Source organism: Mobula hypostoma, chromosome 15 (assembly GCF_963921235.1).
Source record: "Mobula hypostoma chromosome 15, sMobHyp1.1, whole genome shotgun sequence".
NCBI lineage: Eukaryota > Metazoa > Chordata > Chondrichthyes > Myliobatiformes > Myliobatidae > Mobula > Mobula hypostoma.
In genome coordinates, this window is record NC_086111.1 from 41613732 (window position 1) to 41637974 (window position 24243).

The 24243-nt window shown below is 41.7% G+C and overlaps 1 protein-coding gene across 2 annotated transcripts in view; it reads right to left on the minus strand.

Moving 5' to 3' along the window:
• Positions 1-24243, minus strand: part of LOC134357087 (chemokine-like protein TAFA-1) — a 633714-nt gene that overhangs the window by 181712 nt on the left and 427759 nt on the right. For both annotated transcript variants that reach the window (XM_063068395.1, XM_063068394.1), the window contains one exon: positions 16262-16402. In XM_063068395.1, the coding sequence (XP_062924465.1) occupies positions 16262-16402 (141 nt within the window). The remainder of the gene's footprint in view (positions 1-16261; positions 16403-24243) is intronic.

Below are 24243 nucleotides of genomic sequence, written 5' to 3' on the forward strand. Positions count from 1 at the left end.
AAACTCCAGCAGTTTCAAAGCAACTGTGTTGGCCGATGTGTACAATAGCTCTAGAATTTCCCTACAGCATCAAAGTCACCAGTGTAGGATTTTGCAAATAAAAATGTGTGAAGCATTTTATGCTTAAGGGAAACCATAACAACTCATTTATTGTGATCCAATCACTGAATATAAAGAACTTTACATAATTACGCCATCATTTAAGACCAACCTCTTAAATTGCACCCTAACTCAATATCACTGGCTGCGAATTATGTACATTTCCACCAATTACATTACCCTACAAGATCAATACTCTTACAAAAAAAAAGAAATACTTTTGCAAACATTTCTGGAGGGAAACACTTCAGCGAAGTAGACTTAGCTGAGGTCTACATACAGGCAGAAATGGAAGAAGAACCAAAAGTGTTTCACACCATAAACATTCACAAAGGGCTCTATTGTTATAATAGGCTTATTTCTGGAGCAGTATCTGCACCTGCATTCTGGCAGAAGGGCTATGAACCAAATGCTGCAAGGCTGCTTAGGCACTCAGTATTACCTGGATGACACCGTTACTGATAAGGATCATGAGGAACATCTCCAAAGTCTCAAGGCAGTGTTAAAAAGATTAGAAGAATATGGGCTCAGAGCATGACGTGACAAGTGTGAATTCTTTAGACAAAGCATCACTTACTGTGGTCGCATCATTGACGCACAAGAATGACACAAGTGTGCGGAGAAAATTCAAGCAATAGTGGATATTTCAAGGCCAGAGTATGTACAGTACCTGCCACAATTGTGGTCCTGTTTTGGATTTGTCAATTACTATAACAAGTTCCTGTCAAACCTGGCTACTATGCTCCACCCTTTGAACTCATTACTGCACATTGGGAAGAAATGGCAATGGACAAAGCAGTGTGAGGTGGCTTTCAAAAAGGCAAAGGAAATGGTGACAACAGAAATTGTGCTGACATATTATGATCCACATTGTCTTGTGAAGCTTGCCTGTGATGCTTCACCTTCTGGTATGGGTGCAGTCATGTCACAGGTTGAGAGTGATGGGCGTGATCTCCCCATTGCCTTTGCATCACTTTCCCTTACCGCTGCAGAGAAAAATTATGCACATATTGACAGAGAGGCCTTGAGTCTAGTTTGGGGTGTAAAATGTTTCAACCAGTACTTGCTTTGGGGAGAGTTTAGCATAGTTACTGATCATTAAGAACTAGTGTCCATCTTCAATCCACAGAAGGGTTTTCTACTAACAGCAGCAGCACAAATGCAGAGATGGCCTCTGCTTCTTGGAGGACACAATAACAAGATAAAATTCAAGAGAACGACTAAACGTGGAAATGCCGATGGATTGTTCCATTTACGCTTGGAAAATTTTCAATTAAAGACACTCCTCATGATATATTCTCCCGAATGCAAATTGAAATATATTCTCTCGAACGCAAATTGAAATATATTCTCCCGAACTCAAGTTGAAAGTTTCCCTATTAGGACAGAAATAATCCAAAGGGAAACAAGAAAAGACCCCACACTGTCTCAGGTCTACATGGCTGCCCAAAATGGGTGGAAATTGTAGCAGAAACTTCAGTTCTCCTATTTTTACCAGCATTGGGATCTTTTCCTTGATGGAGGTTGCCTTCTCTGGGGCTTGAGAGTTATTATGCCATCTAAGCTGAGAGCTAAAGTGTTGGAGGAGCTACATGCCAGTCATCTAGGTGTGGTCAAAATGAAAGCATTGGCTTGAAGATTTCTCTGGTGGCCTGAGACAGGTTGCCTGGCCTGTTTGAGATGTCAACATGTCCAGAAGATGGCAAGAGCAGCACCCCTCCATCCCTGGGAATGGTCTGCATTGCCTTGGCAGAGGATTCATGTGAATTTTCCCACCCATTCATGGACACAAATTTCTTGGTAGTAGTGGATGCAGCTATCAAATGGCCAGAAGCTTTCCCAATAGCCTCAACTACAGCCTCGCACACCGAGAAACCCCTTCGCAAGGACTGGTGTTCCAGAACACTTGTCAGTGACAATGAACCACAATTTGTTGTGGAACAGTTTCAGTCATTCTTAAAAATGAATGGAATAAGGCATATCACATATGCACTGTACCACCCAGCTACAGAAGGCTTGGTGGAAACTATTGTTTAGAGCGTTAAGAATGCACTGCAAGCAATGTCAGCAGAATACACTACATTGACACTGAATCAGAAGCTCACCAATTTCCTCCTAGCATATCGAAATGCAGCACATTCTACAATCAACAACTCACTAGCTATGCTGTCCTATGTTGTCCCTTGCATTCTCAATTGGATCTCCTCAAGCCCATTCTCAGTAGGGGTATGCGGGACAAATCAATGCTCATCAGACAAGGAGGTTCAATGTTTCACTCCTGGACAAGCAGCTCTGGCGAGGGACTACAGGGATGATTAAAAGTGGGTATTGGGAAGGATTAAGGACAGAACTGAACCACTCTCCTACACAGTGGAGATCATGTTTGCTATCATCTGGAGATGACACATGGATCATTTGAGGAGAACAGAGTTAATTGTTAGAGAAGAAAGGTGGCCTGAGATGTCAGAACCACTTTCTGCAGTCCCAGAGTCAAATCCTACAACTAGCATGGAAGAGTCCTCAGAACCTGAGATTGTATCACAGTCACGTCTCACCTGTATATATTATATATACTATATATGTATAATGTGTGTGTGTGTATATATGTATGTATGTAAGTTGAGATGCATTCTATATTGAATTGGAGTTCATAGGTAGGCAAGGAGGAGTGGCGTATATTTAGCATTTCAGTAATAGTTGAGAAATATTGTAAATACATTGTTTGATTAAACATTCTTGTTTGTTTAAATAATTCATTATGGGTTTTATGTAAAAATACATGAATAGCATACATCATGACGCTACCATGTCATATGTATACGTGCCTCACATAAAGTAAAAATATAGTTAGACTCTCAGTTTGGACTCTCCACCTTTTCCATTAAGTTAGTTTTATGTTTTGGAATTAAAATGATTAACAAGCGTGTTTCTAAATACAGGTTGAGAGCTCCCTTATCTAAAATGATTGGGATTGGAAGTGTTTCAGATTTTGGATTTTGGAATACATAATGAGATAGTTTGGGATCGCCATCATTTCTGACTCTGAATTTATGCGCTGCCAGTAAGCAGACTTTGCCTTACACTTGTTCATCACACATATGTACCTAACAGTAAAAATTGTTACATACCATTAATATAATGAAAGTGTAATGTGTACAGGGTAACAAAAGCAACACGGTACCATTGGGAGAATACCTGAATCAGCTATAGAACAATGACAAACCACAGCATGCTTTCGGTCTCCACCTACGATGCCATGTTTTGATTATAAGTTACAGTAAACTGTATTTGTATTTTACTTTTTTTAGGTTTTATGTAAGGTATAAAAAACAGCATTGTATACTTGTTCTGTGTTTAGATTTTCAACTGCAACACTTTAAAAATGTAATGCTGTCATGTAAGGTATAAAAATAATCAGCATTGTGACTTGTTCTGGTGTTAGATTTTCGTGATCAGCAGAGCCTTCAAAATTTAATGCAGTGCCTTTTCTTAAATTTCTGCAACCAGCCTGCCTGCTGAATATTCACAATTACCCTCAATTTACAGTTCGTTGTGATAAAGCTTTGCTTGTTTCATGGTCAGTGTACCTGGCAGCGTGGCACATGTTCACTCTGATGCTGACAAATCCATTCCCTCAGTACACAATCAAGATCTTCATTTTCACTTTTTGGATGTTTTTCAATTTTTCATTAACTCCTGTTCATTTATGTATGTGAAGTCACTTGTCAGAACTATCGGTGGTGCGCAGAGACCTACGCATCACCTGGGACCCTTCTCAGTGCCTTGTGGAATTTTCTATTTGTGATGGCATGTCAGTGCTGAAAAAAAATTTCGGATTTCAGAGGTTTTCGGATTTTAGAATTTTGACTAAGGGGTACATACCTGTATATTCATATTTTAAGCTTTATTAATTTGTAACCCTGTCACCGGGGCTCATATACAAACTTGGCTCGTTAGCTAACTCTGCTAACAGCCACAAGACACAGAAATGAGAAGGCCACCTTTCATAAACAATATACGTCTAGGGTCAGTATGATTTGGGGTTCAACCAAACAGGAATATTGGGAATTCCGATTAAAAGAAGCTCAATATGAATGAATGCTGGGTAAATACTGCCCATACACGATTATTGATTGATAAGAAGTAACAGATCGTGCACTGTACAAAATTATTAAGAAACTATATTTATCAATTTCAACTTTATCAAAGTTAATAAGGAAAAGAAAAAAAATAAAAGGGCCCATTACAATTAAACCAGTCTAAATGTGAATACGTGGTCGGGTGTACTGCCTTACTCATGGTGCCGAATTCTCATTACCCATCACAGGTAGAACTTCCCTTCATAGACTCCTTCATCTCCTAAAGCACTCCTTGCATGGTCAGCTTCTTCAGCCTCAGGCACTTTTTGTGGCTATTCCGGTTCACTTGGGGATGCGTCCCCCGCCTATCACTCGTACCTTCTGGCAGCTCAAGTTCCCTGGCCACCTGACTGAACTCAGCTTCAACTCCAGTTATATTGTAGCCACGGTTTCCCCTCACTGTCTATTATCACGTCTGCCTGTCTACTGGTAGTCCTCCCCGTTACATTCAAGTCAGGGCTCGGAGATTTAGAAATCTCTTCATCAATGCCTGGGGAGTTCGCATAAGGTAAAGCATACTATACTCCCATTTCCTCATCCTCTGAGACAGTACAGTATTCAGTGATCTGTCCCTCTTCAAGTCTTTCCACTGAAATCACACGACTGTCAGCTGGTTGCCTTTCCTTTCTCCTCCTTTTGTGCAGAGTTCTCCTCGTAGGTGTAGGTTCTGTGTCAGGCTCTGGGTCAACACATACTTCCTGCCCTAGGGATAGAAAGTGATTTTGATGAAGAATTTTGACAGGATCATTCCCATCCTCTGGCTTCGCCTGGAAAGGTGGCACATATGGCATCTGGCTCGCCATTATATACGGTGTAGACACCTAGCAGTTGGCCAACTTATGCTTCTTATTAAAACTCTGTCTCCAGGCATCAGTTGAGAGAACCTAGTCTTTAGATGAAATCTCCTCTTGTTTCCTTGGTTTTGCTTGGTAGCAGACACCGCTGCTAGCTCATAAGCCTTTTGCAGTTCTTTCCTCATGTCAGACGTATACTTGAGGTACGTCTTTTGCCGCAAGTTATCACTGTCAGCGTCAAAATAGAGATCTACAGGCAATCTAATCTTGTGCCTGAACATCAAACAGTATGGCGAGTATCCAGTAGGTCATTTGTGTACAGTTATAGCAGTATAGCAAACGCCCAACATGCTGGCTCCACTCGTTATTTTTGCTGACATCCAGGGTTCCAACCTGAAACTCCAATTTATGTTGACTTCTCGACTCCAAGCACACCCAATAAGCCATGTAGGAGCCAACTCCCAAACTCCCTTCCCTGATCACTGTGTATCCTCCTTGGGAGGCCATAAGGAACAAATAAAACATTTTTTCCATAACACCTTGGCATCTGTAGATGATTTCTGGTCCTTTGTGGGTAAGGCTCGAGCATATCTGGTCCAGTGATCAGCGATGGCCAAGGCATTTGCAGCATTGCTGGAATCAGGCTCTATGGAAAGGAAATCAAGTAAGCCCACACTCTGTAAGTGAGATAATAGAGCAACTCTCATGGGCAGTGTCTTCCTCTGAGTACATTGGATGCACGACTTCCAGTGCTCTTCAAACTCAAGCTGCATTCAGGTCAAAAGGAATTGATCTCGGACCAATCCCTAGGTCTTGTCAAACCCCACATGACCTGCATCATCATGAAGTGACCTTAGTACCATCCTCCGGTACTTCTCAGTCAAAACCAACTGGGAACGCCAGGGTCTGTTTGGAGAAGACGTGACCCTGTATTAAACTCTGTTCCTCAACTCCAGTTTGTCCCATTCCCTCATCAGTAGTGGTATGGTAGGGTGTTTTGTATTCTCAAATTGGGCTATATCTCCTTTGACAACAGACAAACAAATGCCACCTATCCAAGGGTCATCTTGCTGGGCTGCTGCCAATTATGCAGCGCTCAAGGCAGGCTTCGTATCCAGAGTGGTCAAGTTGCAATATGCTTGTGAAATGGCACGACTAAAAACTCCCAAATGATCCACAGCTCTATCAGGCTGTAGCCTTGCCTCTGATTTCCCCACTGTGGAAAACTGGCACATTGCTTTAACACTAGAAGCAGGAATTCCCTCCCATTCTTCTGTCCATTCCCAGCACCTCATGCGAATGTCCTGACAACGCATCCACATTCATGTTCTGACTCCCCAGCTGATACTTCAGGCTGAAATGAAAAGCAGACAATGCCACCAACCAGTGATGACTGGTGGTATCCAATTTTGCAGGGTCAGCATACAAGTCAGTGGATTGTTGTCAGTCCTTACCTTGAACTTGGCACCATATAGTCAACTTATCCACCATGGCCCATTTCAATGTCAGAAACTCCAACTTGTGCACTGGGTAGTTTTGTTTGGAGGGTGACAGGCTCCAGCTGATGAAAGGAACAGGTCCTAATCCTTTACCTTGGTCCTGATATAAGGCGCTGCCTAAGCCCTCATGGCTGGCAGCAGTATGCAGTATACAAAATATAATTATTTAAAGTTATTTTAACTTTTTAAAAATAACTCTCTTGATCAGAGACGTTTAGAAACATTTGAAAAAAAGCTTCATGAAGCATAAGCTGTCAAAGGTTATCGAGGTCACTGAGGAGCAGTTTCTTAGAACTCACTGCCTGAGGCCCAGCTGCCGCCTGCAGTTCAGTCTGCTTCATGGGTCAACTGTGACAGCATGTCAGGTGTTCAAACAGGCTCATAGGGCCATATACATTTTAATGAGCCCACTGAGATCGTCTGGGAAATGAAAACATGACACAGTATGACGATAATTTTTTGTTCACCAGGTGCTGAAGTCGAATCAACATAACTGAGTGTTGTCTGGCATTTGGGTTACAGATACTTAATGACATTGCCAAAAAGCTGTGAAAGCTGTCAACTGCAATGGTCAGAGATTGGAATGTCACTAATCTCCAATGTTCTCCTTGCTGCATCTGATCATTTCAAAAATTGTGGAACATGATATTCACTGTTATTCTTCTCCATGATATTCTTGATGATGGGGTAATGAACAGGCCGAAGAGTGAATGAGAAAGAAGTTTTTGATGGACACAGTGCAATTGATGGAGGTGACTATTAGGAGGAGGTTATGAGGGAAGAGTGGGGATAGGTATATTCAGTTATCCTAGTCTGGTTAGATTATTGAAGGATTTCCTGCATAAATTCCTGTCACTGACTCTACTGGACACCACATCTTTAACTTGCAACCTTGTCCATCCCAAATCCACTGTAAAATCTCCTTCTTTCTTAGAGCAAGTATTGAGGAATGGTACTTTCTGTAACCTAGTTGGGATGATGTATTACAGTTCACCACTCTATCAGCTATGCATTCAATGACAAAGCACTTTTATTACAAATAGCTTCATTAAAATACTGCAGATCAGTGTCTTGAAACTTCTTTCGGGTTATGAACTCAATATCACTGCCACCCACGGTTAATATTATTCGTGCAGGGACCATTAATTCTAGTTTAATATATCTGGATTAAGTAATGTCTGGATGATGAGCATGGATGACTGCACCATCTTTTGCTTTGTACTTGATGCCTTAATTTCAGTTGCAGATATGGGTAGAAATGGCAATTGGAGTTTAATCCTTCCAAATGTGAAGTGTTGCATTTTAGGAGATCACGTGTAAAGAGATGGTACACTGTTTAAGGGGAGGCCCTTAAAAGTGATGTTATGGAGGGGGATCTTGGGATCAAAATCCAAGGTTCCCAGAGAGTGACTACCAAGATGGAGGGGAAGGTGAGGAAGGCATATGGGATGCTTGCCTTTATTGGTTAAGAAAATGATTTCAAGAGTCAAGAAGTTATGTTGCAGCTTTGTAAAACTGCATCTGGTGTATTCCATTCAATTCTGCTGGCCCTGTATAGGAAGGTTGTTGAGGCTTTGGGGAAGACGTTTACCAGGATGTCAAGGTGCAGGACAGGTTTACCAGGATGCTGCCTGGATTACAGGGCATGTGCTGTAAGGAGAGGTTGGACAAAGTTGGGTTGCTTTCTCTGGATTGGTGGAGCCTGAGGGGAGATCTGGTAGAGATTATGAGAGGCATTCGCCAAGACGGCAACCAGTATCATTATACCAGGGTTGAAATTTATAATAACAGAGGGCATGCATATAAGATGTTTATGGATAAGCTGGAAGGAGATAAGTGGGGAAAGTGTTTTACACAGAGTAGTGGGTACCTGGAATGTGCTGGCTGTGGGACGGTGGAAGCAAATATGAAGAGGTGTTCAAAAGACTCTTAGATAGGCACATGAATGTGCAGGAAATAGAAGAATTAGTATATTATTTGGGCAGAAGGAATCTATTTAGTTGGGCATTTAATTACTAATTAGTTTGGCACATCATGGACCACAGGACCTGTTCCTGTGCTGTACTCTTCAATGTTCTAAGAGTCAAAGACTTTGGAAAAATACTTCAAAATCATTTTGTAGAACAATAAATATCTATTAAAAATTAGAGTGACCCGGAGAAAAGATGCTTAACATGCTAATGCAGATTGTTTTCTGTAAATAGGTAATCGATATACAATTTGTGAGCTTTTTCTAGCAATGAATAAATACCTCACACAATAGTGTTGAATCATGCGTAAAGATAGAGACACAAATAGTCAAGTGCAGTAAAAGGCACAGAAGAGTTCAGGTCTTAAAATGGAAAACTGCAATTGAAACTTCTGGAAGGAAGAAACGAATGATGTAAAATCTAAGAAAAGAAATCCCTGAAGTTTTGTAAATAATTTACTGTTGTGTGTACCATGACGTGTTGATTAATCTACACAATGCAAAGTAAAGCATGCTGTTTGACCTCAGTGGAAGTTATCAGAACTGTTCCTCAGTATGTTCACTCACTATGAAATAAAACAGATTAATTACTCTATGTTGTAATATAAATTATGTATCTCAGTAATTGACTTTTTATTCTATCTTCATAAAACTGAGAATGACTATCCAGTTCGTATTATTAAGGATACTATATTTATACTTGAGATACACTACCATTGAACTATTGCATATACTAGGATATGCAAGTACTTCTCTGAAGGAAAGATGCTCTGACACTATTGGAAGTGTGGAGAATTGCTGTACTTGGGAGATAATCAAGACACTAAGACTGTAATATTCTTCACTCATATACTACTCTTTGGTTAGGAAGAAGAAACCCGAAGATGGGATATAGTTTTGGTATTTTGCCAGATATAAAAAATCACGGATCAAAACATTAACTATGTTTCCTTTACTGCAGATAATTCTGAGTAGTTCCAGCAAATTCTGAGTTTTATTAAAATGTAAGAGAAACAAGGAGTGGATTTTCAAAGTAGAGAGAGAGACTACAAATGAGTGGAGTTCATTAGGATCTAACTGTTCGAGTGCATAAATAAAACAATGGCAGGTGGGCTGACAATACAAATGGCATTCTGGCCTTTGTTGCAAAGGGAATGGAGTTAAAAATAGGAAGGTTATATTATAGTTATACAGGACCCCCAAGCGAAACCAGGACTAAGATCCTCTTACCGAAAACAGAACTTAGCAATATTGGAGGCAGTCCACAGGAGATTCACCAGGATAATTCTTGGGATGAGAGGGTTGGGTCTGTAAATACTGGGACATTATTCAAACAATAATTTGTTCAAATCCTAAGGGAGCTTGACGAGGCAGATGTTGAGATGTTTTTACTTGTCAGACAGTTCACACAAGGTGGTATGATTAGGTATTTAAAAATGAGCTGTGTGAAAATTTCTTTTCTCAGAGCTTAGTGACTCTCTAGAATTCCTTAACCCTGAGAGAAGTGGAGGCTAGATCATTAGAAGTAGCTAAAGTGGGGATAAATAACTATTTGAGATGGTTGGATGTGCCTGCAGATTTTGTGAACACATTTGAACTTCATTCATTTGCAGTCACTTCCTATTTAGATAATATTAAGAATGAGAAATTGAAGGTTTTTTGGGAAATGGCAAAGAAGAGGAGTTGAGGCCAGCATGGATCAGTAATATTCATATTGAATTGTTTGATGTTACGGTGATTACCGATCTTGGCAATTAGCTTCCAGATGTTTCATCACCAGTCAAGGTGACATCCTTAGTGTACAGTTGTTGGTGTTTCTCTCTGGGAGTGCTCACATTTAGATAGGCCCCAGATTTCTTGCCTTGGTCATGATTGGTTATCAGCTGACCTTTGAATTCTATTGGTTCACATTTCTTTGGCTCTAAGGGATTTGAAAATGGTGTCTATTTTGATATGTTTGCTTACGGAGTTATCAGAAGAGAACCATGCTCCTAAAAATTCTCATGCCTGCTTCGTGTTAGCCTGCGCTAGAACCTCTGCAGTGCCCCAGTTAAAGTGGTGCCCTTCCTGGTCTTCATGTACTGTGATCAGCAACAGTGGATCATGTCTCCGTACTGCCAGTTTGTGTTCCTGTAAATGAGTTGACAGTTTACGTCCTGTCGGACCAATGTAGTTCTTATTGTAGTCTCCACAGGTGATTGTGTACACCACATTGCTTTTGTTGGTTGCTTTTAGCTGTACCTTGATTCTTGAGACAAACTTCCTTAAAGTCACCACTGGTTTGTGAGCAATTGTGAAGCCATGAGGTTCAAGCAGTTGAACCATCACTTCTGATGCATTCTTCATGTAGAACAAGGTTGCATACTTCAATGCACATTGAGAAAGGCCTGTGTGCCTTTCTCTCCTTAGTAAGCATTTCCTGATGAAATTTCATGGATAACCATTGTTCTGGAGCTCTTTGAATAAGTGCTTCTCTTCCCTGGCCTGGTGCAGTGTGTTTGAGCTTTTCTTATATGAGGTGCAAATGCAGCTTTTCTTGTGGTAGGCACGAGAAGTTTTAGAAGCATAGTTCTCTTCTGAAAGCTCTGTAAACAAACATATTGAAATAGACGCCACCTATGAACCCCTAGAGCCAAAGGAATGCCAGCCAATAGAATGCGAAGGTCAACTGAAGGGCTAGCCAATCAGGACCAAGGCAAGCGAATGGACGGCTACATATATGTGAGCACTCCCAGAGAGAAACACCACTAACAGCTCAACTGGTGATGAAATGCCTGCAAACTAATTACCAAGCTCGGCAAACACCACTAAGTCAAACGCCTCAACCAGAGCTACCAATAGTCACCATCATCCAAATCATATTGAATGGCAGGAAAAGCTTGAGAGGCCTTATGGCTTATTCCAGCTCCTATTTTCTTTTGTTCTTATACTCATGTTTTTCATTTATCGCCAGCCCTTTATCTTTCCCACACACCTGACCTCACCTATGACCTAGCTATCCTTCTTCCCCTCCTTCCACCTTTTTATTCTGTTGTCTTTCCCCTTCCTTTCCAGTCCTGAAGAAGGGTCTTGGCCTAAAACATTGACTGTTTGTTCATTTTCATGGATGCTGCCTGACCTGCTGAGTTCCTCAAGCAATTTGTATGTGTTGCTTTGGATTTCCAGCATTTGCAGAATTTCTTTTGTAAATCACTTTCCTAGGGCTTTATCAACTATCAACTGACATCTGGGAACGTTGTTAAATGATAGCTATTCATTTATGAGTTAACATTCTAGAAGAGTAAAATAATTAATCTCTGTCTTTCAATTCTGGCAGATATCTTGGTTGCACGACTCACAACACGCTGGAGGAACTCAGCAGGTCAAGCAGCATCCGTGGAAACGATCAGTTAACGTTTTGGGCCAGAACCCTTCAGCAGGACTGAAGAGGGAAGGGGCAGAGGCCCTATAAAGAAGGTGGGGGGAGGGTGGGAAGGAGAAGGCTGGTAGGTTCCAGGTGAAAAACCAGTAAGGGGAAAGATAAAGGGGTGGGGGAGGGGAAGCAGGGAGGGGATAGGCAGGAAAGGTGAAGAAAGAATAGGAGAAGGCAGTAGAAGGAGGCGGAACCATGAGGGAGGTAGCAGGCACCTGGGAGAGGGGACAGAGTGAAATAGGGATGGAGGAAGGGAGGGGGAGGGAATTACCAGAAGTTGGAGAATTCAATGTTCATACCAAGGGGCTGGAGACTACCTAGACAGTATATGAGGTGTTGCTCCTCCAACCTGAATTTAGCCTCATCATGGCAGTAGAGGAGGCCATGTATGGACATATCCGAATGGGAATATGAAGCAGAGTTGAAGTGGGTGGCAACCAGGAGATCCTGTCTGTTGTGGCGGACGGAGCGGAGGTGCTCGGCGAAGTGGTCCCCCAATCTGCGTCGGGTTTCACAGATGTAGAGGAGGCCACACCGGGAACACCAGATGCAATAGGTGATCCCAACAGACTCACAAGTGAAATGTTGCCTCACCTGGAAGGACTGTTTGGGGCCCTGAATGGTGGCAAGAGAGGAGAGTGCAGGGACAGGTGTAGCACTTACACTTACAGGAATAAGTGCCGGGTGGGAGATCTGTGGGGAGGGACGTGTGGACCAGGGAGTTGCAGATGGACCGATCCCTGCAGAAAGTGGAGAGGGGTAGAGAGGGAAAGATGTGCTTAGTGGTAGGGTCCTGTTGAAGGTGGCAGAAGTTGTGGAGGATAATGTGCTGGATCCGGAGGCTGGTGGGGTGGTAGGTGAGGACAAGGGGAACTCTGTCCCTGTTGTGGTTGCGGGAGGATGGGGTGAGGGCTGAGGTGCGGGAAAAGGAGGAGATGAGGGTGCGGGCATCATTGATGATGGCAGAAGGGAAACCACGATCTTTAAAGAAAGAGGACATTTCAGATGTCCTGGAACAGAAAGCCTCATCCTGGGAGCAGATGCGGTGGAGACGGAGGAACTGGGAAAAGGGAATGGCATTTTTGCATGTAGCAGGGTAGGAAAAGGTAAAGTCGAGGTAGTTATGAGAGTCAGTGAGCTTGTAGAAGATGTCAGTGAACAGTCTGGCTCCAGAGATGGAAATCGAGAAAGGGGAGAGAAGTGCCTGAGATAGACCAAGTGAATTTGAGGGCTGGGTGGAAGTTTGAAGTGAAGTCGATGAAATTGACGATCTCAGCATGGGTGCAGGAAGCAGCACTAATGTAGTCGTCAATGTACCGAAGGAAAAGTTGGGGAGCAGTACCAGAATAGGTTTGGAGCACAGACTGTTCCACATAACTAACGAAGAGGCAGGCAAAGCTGGGGCCCATGCGAGTTCCCACAGCTACACCCTTAGTCTGAAGAAAGTGTGAAGAGCCAAAAGAGGAGTTATTAAGTGTGAGTACCAGTTCTGCCAAATGAAGGAGGGTAGTGGTGGTGGGGAACTGGTGAAATCCATTGTCCAGAAAGTAGCGGAGGGCTTTGAGGCCTTCTTGATGGGGAATGGAGGTGTATAAGGATTGGATATCCATAGTGAAAATGAAGCGATCGGGACCATGGAACTGGAAGTTATTGAAGAGTTGGAGGGCATGGGATGTATCCCGGATGCAGGTGGGGAGGGACTGAACTGTGGGTGACAAAATGGAGTCCAGGTAGGCAGATACAAGTTTGGTGGGACAGGAGCAGGCAGAAACTATGGGCCTACCGAGACAGTCAGGCTTGTGGATTTTGGGGAGGAGGTAAAACTGAGCAGTACGGGGTGTGGGAATTATGAGCTTAGTGGCTGAGGATGGAAGGTCTCCGGAGTTGATAAGGGCAGTGATGGTGCGGGAGACAATGGTTTTATGTTTTCTGGTGGGGTCCTGTTCCGGGGGTAAGTAAGAGGAGGTGTCAGAGAGCTGCCATTTGGCCTCAGTGAGGTAGAGGTCCGCCCGCCAGACTACTACAGTACCACCTTCGTCTGCGGGTTTGATGGTGAGGTTGGGATTAGTGTGGAGAGAGTGGAGGGCAGTGCGTTCAGAGGGAGTGAGGTTGGAGCAGGAGAGAGGAGTGGTGAAGTTGAGATGGTTGATGTCTTGGAGACAGTTGGAGATGAAAAGATCGAGTGCAGGTGGAAGGCCCGGGCGGGGTGTCCAGGAGGAGGAGGAGGGTTGAAGACGGGAGAGGGGGTCATCAACAGACAGGATCTCCCGGTTGCCACCCACTTCAACTCTGCTTCACATTCCCATTCAGATATGTCCATACATGGCCTCCTCTACTGCCATGATGAGGCTAAACTCAGGTTGGAGGAGCAACACCTCATATACCATCTAGGTAGTCTCCAGCCCTTTGGTATGAATATTGAATTCTCCAACTATTTCCCTCCCCCTCCCTCCCCCTATCCCAGTTTCACTCTGCCCCTCCTCCAGCTGCCTATCACTTCCCTCATGGTTCCGCCTGCTTCTACTGCCTTCCCCTATTCCTTCTTCACCTTTCCTGCCTATCACCTCCCTGCTTCCCCTCCCCCACCCCTTTATCTTTCCCCTTACTGGTTTTTCACCTGGAACCTACCAGCCTTTTCCTTCCCACCCTCCCTCCACCTTCTTTATAGGGCCTCTGCCCCTTCCCCCTACAGTCCTGACAAAGGGTTCTGGCCCGAAACGTTGACTGATCATTTCCACGGATGCTGCTCGACCTGCTGAGTTCCTCCAGCGTGTTGTGAGTGTTGCTTTGACCCCAGCATCTGCAGAGTATTTTGTGTTTATCTTGGTTGCACATTACAAGCTGTAACATGCAAACAATTTGCTTGCTTGCATTTGTGGCAGCTGACAGAAGAGATGTAATTTCTGGCAGGAAACAGTTTCTCTTTCATTGTGAGCTGTAAGCCTGACGGGCAAATTATACACAAGAATAATTCACCAAAACAACCATGGATTAGTTTGCAATTTATATAGAAATGTATGCTAATAAATTATAGTAATGATATACAACACTTATTGCTGTTGACCGCATTTAACAAATGATAAATCCACCTCATGTACAATTGGTACTTGTATATCCTTTGAACTATGAATAGAGATCTTGACATATTGCTGAAAATTGAAAACAAAATTACAATTATTTCAGCTTTATCAGTTTAATTTAACATCCACAATGGGCTAAATCTTCCTAGAAACATAATAGCAAGTTCATGAGCCACAATATTATTGATGTTGGAGTTATCCAGTAAGATTGCAGAAAGATGGGATAGACTGGGTGTCATATTTCCATGGTCAAATTCTATCATGCTACCATTTGCTTTGAACAAACAGAATTGTGCTAACAATAACCCCCATTCAGTTTCCTCAAGAACTTGCAAGATTTGCATATTAATTGCCAATTAAACTCAGAAAAGAAATATAGACCTAATTCTTAGTGATACAATAACGCAGAACCAATCAACTCATTTTAAAAGAAGCAGTTTAAACGATCAAGTTTCATCTCTGCAAGTACTAAGTTCTTTTTAGAACAATCCGTTCCATAAGATTGCCCTACTGTTCTCTCCCCTCTTTCTTCAATCCATTTTAAACTTACCTCTAGTGTTTTTTTACACCTGATACAAATCCATTTCATGCATCTGCGCCGTTATTCTTAAACCTTAAGTATTATTTGTTTAGGAGATCTCTATTGCTCTTGCTAACCATGAACATTTTAAACGTCCATTTCCCTGTGTTGTGTTTTTATCAGCTTCCACCAAGATAAGTCACAAATTATATTCAAACTGAAGGGTGCAGCACATGATGTCTCTCCTTATAAAGGTAACATCAAAGTGTGCAGAAAGCATCTTTTAGGTTAATAACCCTGATATTTTAAGCAGTAAAACACACATTACTGTGGAAGACCATTTTTGCATTACTATAATAAATGCTCAATGCAATATTGACTGACCCAGCCTTTAGACAGCAGCACAGTGGCTAAAATGTGGTTTGAAGTGACTTCCATTTTATGAGGAGACAAAGTAATAGCAAACAGTTTGAACCAAAGTGAGTTACTTTACTTTATCTACAACACAAATAAAATATAAGTAACTACGTTGATTAGGTTTTGTAGTTAGCTTCTTCAGAGGCCGGTATTTATCTAATTAAAAAATCCGAAGACTCATTTTTGATGTTAATTCATTTAGATCTAGGTTTGCAATTTAATTATAATAGCTACTATACTGATCAAGTTGCTTGAAATCTGATTAGCATTATATTTAACACATCTCTGTCTGTGATTTTTGAATTGAATTTTCATTGATCTAATTTACTTGCCATCAACACAAGATGGTCTGGCTCTAGTTGTCCCAGCCACTTTCCCAGGCAGACAGGAGCATTTTACAGTCTGCGATCGTTCTTCAATGCGATTCTTGTTGCAGCATCTGTGTGCAGCTATTACTTCACATGTTCCTCCATCTAAAGGAGAAAAAACAAATTACATTCTGTCATTTGGGATCCGTAATTTAAAAAATGGTTTTGGTTTTTAATCCAATACAATAAAGAGAAAATGGAAGATGCAATAAGAATATGGATCACATTGAAAAATTATTTTTGAACTATTACAATTATCTAAATGCATTAGTAGTTATTGCTTGCTAAATCTGTGCATATTGCCTCTAATTTAAGACCTATCTAAAATATAAGTCCTAATATAAGGTCTCAGCCTTGTTTGTTCCTCTCCATAGATGCCACCATTTTGTTGCTCTGGATTTCCAGCACTTGAAAAAACTCGATCAGTTTTTTTTCTAATGTTGGCAATTCTCTTTCTTTCATTTATATTTTCTAGTTTCTATAGAAAAATAAGTAGAACTAATGTGTCAGGATCAAGTATTGCCTAACCTGTTGAGTATTTCCAATACATTCCATGTTTATTTTCCAGATTTTCATAATCTGTATTTTTTGACAATTTCTTACATCCTTTTTCCTTAATGTAACTGAATATTTATTTCAAAGTTATTCTTTGTACACTGAAATTCATGTTGAACAGAAAACAACATCAACCTTGCCTGTCTTAGGAATACAGCCTTGCCCTTGGCTGTTTGTACGTTAGTAATATTAATGTGCAAATCCAATTTAAATTTCTCAGCATGGCACATCATGAGTTAATACCTGGTTGCAATAGTATTTGGATAAAGGCATTAATCTTTCTTATGCTAATATTGAAAACAATAATTTTTATGCTCAAAAGATAATTAATAATTTGATGCCTATCACTGTTGGAAATCTGGATATTGCTAAGAGTGTGTGATTATACACGAATGATATTATGGTTCTCATTTAAATATTTCACTAATTCTTACTCCCCTAGTGTACTATGTTTCCCTTCATTATAAACATCATTAACAGTTCCAGAGAGACTGTGTGTGTCACAAATCTCCAAGGTTTTGAATTAAGTGAGATATAATTCTGAAATTATAGGGTCATCCTGCAGTACCTCATTATATCTAAACCAATGGACCATATAAAAGACTTTAGTTTCATTAATACCATGAGTTAATTCCTTTTCATGTTGTCTGCTTAGATTGAATTCATTGGCACCTTGGCAAAATGCTTCGCATGAATGTATAGTGGCACAATTGAGTTTTAACTGCTCTTTTGTTAACTAAACGAATGTTTCGTTATTGGCACAATGACACCCAATTCCTCAGTACAATGTATATAACGTGCTTAATATATCAATTATTAATGGTGCCTTCAGTGCTTTAACACAGGTAAGTATGACAATAGCTAAGTTAATTTTTCTTGCTGGGACAGGATGAGCAGCTACATAGCATGGGAAAGTTTTCAAGTCATCAATTTCAAAAATATAAAACTTATTTTGCTGCTATTGTTAGTGATTTAATGTAAGAAGGATTGAGAACAGACTGCTGTATATACTCAGCAGGTCAGTCACTATCTGTAAAGAGGAAAACAGAGTTAACATTCCAGGTCAAAGAACTGGGAAAACAATGGACAGAAAGGATCAACGCAAAAGCAAAAGAGCTTTGGTAAGGGAATAAATTTAGAAGGGGTTCCAGGGGTGCATGAGACACTATTCATCATTGAACTTCATTAGAACAGTGCAGGGGTCAGAGAGAGAGAGAGAGATAAAAGATAGAGAAATCAGAGTGGGTTTCAGTGCAGAATTAAACGTAGATACTATCTAGAATAAACTCTAGTTTCATTTAGGGATGTGTAGTTAAACAAAAAGCCAACTACAGGGTGAGAAAATGCATAATCTATATACTACTAAAACTATCACACTCTGTCTGTTTGTCTGTTTGTGACCTTCAACTAGCGCAAACTGTGCATTACAGCGGCACTTTTTTCGGCTAAGTCGAATTAAAATGTGCTAACTTACAGAATGCAGGCAAAGTTCAGGATTATATATTCGTATAAAATTGCTCATTCGCCAAAAATCTACAGGCTGCCTTTCACCGAGACCCGATTGGCCATCATGGAAACCGTGACGTGACACCACGACGCATGAGCACGGCCAGCCTCAGCAGCGTCTCACGATGCTCACAGCAGCCACACCAACTGCAGCAAAAGGGCAGGGCTATCACGTCCATTTCGGAGAGCACCAACCATATCATCAAGATACAACGGCATCTTGGAGGCTTTGGTGTTACGGCTTCCTATCTTCTATCAAGCATTAGGGTAAAAATATATGGATAGCCTAATTATGTCGTGTAGAAAGAGAAGGGGGACATTATGGTCAAGAGATGACGCCAAACGTCGTCGGGAAGTGGCAAGGAGAGGGAGAGAACAACAATCAGATGAGGCCAGGGCTGCAAGACTCCAGGATCAGAGGGAAAAAACAAATGGTAGAAGAGATGAAGAGATGAAGGATGAAAGGGCTGCGCGTCTCCAGAATGACAAAAACAGGCAGAGAAGGAGGAGAGAGGAAGAGACAGAGGAGAAAAGGAAAGATCAACTATAGAATATGCGGCACAGAGTAATTATTGCGAGGCATGTGGTCATAAAAAGTGTCCTTTGTTAAACGAGGAGGAGCAATATTTATCTTGCTACGCATCTTTCTTCTTTAATACACTGAGTTCTTCTTCTTTAATTTCCAAAGCACATCACATCAGACTGCACTACCTTTCTCTCAAAAGGTGTCCCAACGGGTCAGCCGGTTGTCTCATATAAAACTAAAATTTTACAGGTATACTGATGCCGATGTTAGGAGGAACATTTGAACAGTGGAAGCAGAGGAGGTTAACAGGAAATGATACTGCATCCCTGTGAACAAGGTGGAAGATGCATTGTGAAATGGAGGAGTACTGCAAGTGACTAAAGAAAAGATCTGAGTGAAGGAAATGTTCTCTTCAGAAAGCAGGAATGGGATGGTGAAAGTAAGTTAAATAGTGGTGGCCAATATGGTGATTGGTGAGAATGAGAAAAACCATAAGACCGTAAGACAAAGGAGCAGAAGTAGGCCATTTGGCCCATCGAGCCTGCTCCGCCATTTTATCATGAGCTGATCCATTTTATCCTATTTAGTCTCACTGCCCCGCCTTCTCACCATAACCTTTGATGCCCTGGCTACTCAGATACCTATCAATCTCTGCCATAAAGACACCCAATGACTTGGCCTCCACTGCTGCCCGTGGCAACAAATTCCATAGATTCACCACCCTCTGACTAAAAAAATTTTTTTGCATTTCTGTTCTGAAAGGGCGCCCTTCAATCCTGAAGTCATGCCCTCTCGTACTAGACTCCCCCATCATGGGAAACAACTTTGCCACATCCACTCTGTCCATGCCTTTTAACATTCAAAATGTTTCTATGAGGTCTCCCCTCATTCTTCTAAACTCCAAGGAATACAGTCCAAGAGCGGACAAACATTCCTCATATGTTAACCCTCTCATTCCCGGAATCATTCTAGTGAATCTTCTCTGTACCCTCTCCAACGTCAGCACATCCTTTCTTAAATAAGGAGACCAAAACTGCCCACAGTACTCCAAGTGAGGTCTCACCAGCGCCTTATAGAGCCTCAACATCACATCCCTGCTCCTATACTCTATTCCTCTAGAAATGAATGCCAACATTGCATTCGCCTTCTTCACCACCGACTCAACCTGGAGGTTAACTTTAAGGGAATCCTGTATGAGGACTCCCAAGTCCCGTTGCATCTCAGAACTTTGAATTCTTTCCCCATTTAAATAATAGTCTGCCCGTTTATTTTTTCTGCCAAAGTGCATAACCACACACTTTCCAACATTGTACTTCATTTGCCACTTCTCTGCCCATTCTTACAATCTATCCAAGTCTCTCTGCAGACTCTCCGTTTCCTCAGCACTACCGGCCCCTCCACCTATCTTTGTATCGTCAGCAAACTTAGCCACAAAGCCCTCTATTCCATAATCCAAATTGTTGATGTACAATGTAAAAAGAAGCAGCCCCAACACTGATCCCTGTGGAACATCACCGGCAGCCAACCAGAATAGGATCCCTTTATTCCCACTCTCTGTTTCCTGCCAATCAGCCAACGCTCTATCCACGTATGTAACTTTCCTGTAATTCCATGGGCTCTTATCTTGTTAAGCAGCCTCATGTGTGGCACCTTGTCAAAGGCCTTCTGAAAATCCAAATATACAACATCCACTGCATCTCCCTTGTCTAGCCTACTGGTAATTTCCTCAAAAAATTGTAATAGGTTTGTCAGGCAGGATTTTCCTTTAAGGAATCCATGCTGAGTTCTGCCTATCTTGTCATATGCCTCCAGGTACTCTGTAACCTCATCCTTGACAATCGACTCCAACAACTTCCCAACCACCGACGTCAAGCTAACAGGTCTACAATTTCCTTTTTGCTTCCTTGCCCCCTTCTTAAATAGTGGAGTGACATTTGCAATCTTCCAGTCCTCCGGAACCATGCCAGAATCTATCGACTTTTGAAAGATCATCGCTAATGCCTCCGCAATCTCCACAGCTACTTCCTTCAGAACACGAGGGTGCATTCCATCTGGTCCAGGAGATTTATCGACCTTTAGCCTATTCAGCTTCCTGAGTACTTTCTCTGTCGTAATTGTGACTGCGCACACTTCTCTTCCCTGCCACCCTTGAGTGTCCGGTATCCTGCTGTCTTCCTCAGTGAAGACTGATGCAAAATACTTGTTCAGTTCCTCTGCCATCTCCTCATCTCCCATTACAATTTCTCCAGTATCATTTTCTATTGGTCCTATATCTACTCTCACCTGTCTTTTACTCTTTATATACTTGAAAAAGCTTTTAGTATCCTCTTTGATATTATTTGCTAGTTTCCTTTCATAGTTAATCTTTTCTCTCTTAATGACCTTCTTGGTTTCCTTTTGTAAGGTTTTAAAGACTTCCCAATCCTCTGTCTTCCCACTAATTTTTGCTTCCTTGTATGCCCTCTCCTTAGCTTTAACTTTGGCTTTGACTTCTCTTGTCAACCACGGTTGCATCCTTTTTCCACTCGAAAATTTCTTCTTTTTTGGAATATACCTGTCTTGCACATTCCTCATTTCTCGCATAAAATCCAGCCACTGCTGCTCTGCCGTCTTTCCCGCCAGTGTCTCTTTCCAGTCAACTTTGGCCAGTTCCTCTCTCATGCCACTGTAGTTTCCTTTACTCCACTGAAACACCGACACATCAGATTTTGGCTTCTCTTTTTCTAATTTCACAGTGAACTCAATCATGTAATCATGATCACTGCCTCCTAAGGATTCCTTCACCTCAATTTCTCCAATCACCTCTGGTTCATTACACAATACCCGATCCAGTACAGTCGATCCCCTAGTGGGCTCAACAACAAGCTGTTCTAAAAAGCCATCTCGCAGACACTCTACAAATTCTCTCTCTTGAGATCCAGTGCCGACCTGATTTTTCCAATCTACTCGTATGTTAAAATCCCCCACAATTATCATAACACTGCCCTTCTGACAAGCCTTTTCTATTTCCAGTTGTAATTTGTAGTCCACATCCCTGCAGCTGTTTGGAGGCCTATAAATAACTGCCATCAGGGTCCTTTTACCCCTGATATTCCTTAGCTCAACCCATAAAGATCCTGCACCTTCCGATCCTATATCACCTTTTTCTAATGATTTAATATCATTTCTTACCAATAAAGCCACGCCTCCCCCTCTGCCTACCTTCCTATCCTTCCGATACACCGTGTATCCTTGGACATTCCCAGAGACATGCATCCTTTAGCCAGGTCTCAGTGATGGCCACAATATCATACCTGCCAATCTGTAGCTGTACAACAAGGTCATCCACCTTATTTCTTATGCTGCGTGCATTTAAGTACAACACTTTAACACCAGTATTTGATACTTTTTGCTTTGATTTCACTGCAACTTTATTGCACTGCAACTCATCCCAATGGCTACACATTTGCCCCATCACCTGCTTGTCTTTCCTGACATCTTTACTGCTCACTATCTTAGATTTATTTCTGTTTTCCCTTTCCTCCGCTCTATCACTCCGGTTCCCATCCCCCTGCTAAATTAGTTTAAACCCTCCCTAACAGCTCTATTAAACTTTCCTGCCAGGATATTGGTCCCCTTCGGGTTCAGGTGTAACCTGTCCTTTTTGAACAGCTCATACTTCCCCCAGAAGAGATCCCAATGATCCAAGAATCTGAAGCCCTGCCCCCTACACCAGTCTCTCAGCCACGCATTCATCTGCCTGATCCGACTACTCTTGCCCTCACTAGCACGTGGCACAGGTAGCAATCCCAAGATTACTACCCTGGAGGTCCTGCTTCTCAGCTTCCTTCCTAACTCCTGGAAATCTCTCTTCAGGACCTCCTCCTTTGTCCTATCTATGTCATTGGTACCAACATGTACCAAGACAACTGGCTGCTCACCCTCCCCCTTTAGAATATTCAGGACCCGATCCAAGACATCCCGTACCCTGGCACCTGGGAGGCAACACACCATGCGGGTATCTCTGTCAGGCTCACAGAATCTCCTGTCTGTTCCGCTGACTATGGAATCCCCCACGACTACCGCATTTCTCTTCACCCTCCTTCCCTCCTGCACAACAGCGGCAGGCTCAGTGCCAGAGACCCGGTCACCGTGGGCGTCCCCCGATCATTATTCTGAGAGGGAGCTGAAGAATTGACAGGGTAAGAAGGTGCAAGAAGGTGTGTGTGAAAAATAAGGAGAGAAGAATTTTCAATGGAGGATAATGGATGACATGATGAATATAGCAGTATGGAATATAGTCATGCTAACCAGAGGAGAGGAAGAGTGAAAATCATGAACGTATAATTGATTCTTCACCAGGAGCTGTGTGGGAGGAATTGTACTTAAGGAAGCTGTGGTAGTCAGTCAAGAAAAGGAAGAACTGGAGGTAGTTTACTTGAAGGAAAGTTTAGGTATTGAAAGTAACTAGACAAATTTTAATTGTATTGTTAGAAGGGAATTAATGGGTTTATGTTTTGAAGAATATTAGCACTGACATCTAAAAAAATCCATGTTTCTGTTTGACAGGCTGGAAGTTTTAACTCACTTCATTCAATTTACCTTGTCAAATGTACAATATAGTACTTTAACAAAGTTCCGCTGAGCAGGTTTCATAAAAGTCACCGGTCATACTCTATGAATTTAATTGTCCTGACGAATATGAATTTTTAAACTGTGAAAACAAAAATAAAAGGTTAATGTGTTTTTATTTGGTTGTTTCTTGAATTATTATGTCACTTTAAAAATGTAATATCCATTGGTTGCTCTACCAAAAAGTACAAAGCTTTTTATATTATTTTGTAAGATAACAGGGAATAACCAATTCACTCAATGCAAATACAAAAGGGGCGTGCAGAAAGCACGTAAGTGAAGAGATTTTGAAGCCACCTCCAAAAATGTGGTGACAACAGAATCACATGAAAAGGAAGATTATTTTGTTAGAGTTAAGCAGGTCATCCAGTATCAGCAATGTAGTTTTGGAATCTTCATACTGAATTACCAGGAAATGTCTAAATGTAAATTTCTGTTTTTACCATGAGAAGTGCGCCAGCTCATGGCCAATTCTGGAAGACTAGAGTGTGAACAGATAATATTTGAATTTAACCTGGTTAAATCAGGCAGCCTACGCTATAAAGTTTCCCAATGGTTGTCCAAGGGCCTTGGTTTGAGAAGTTGTCCGGGAGAGACTTAGAAAGTTTCCATAAGAATTCATGTCTTTCAGTGTCACATCTAAATTCCAAAAAGTCATGGGTGAATTAAGCTAGGCTGCTGACTAACAATAGAGTAATAGAGTGTTAAAGGCTATATTGGTCTAGATTTTAGACTTGTCATACCTTCA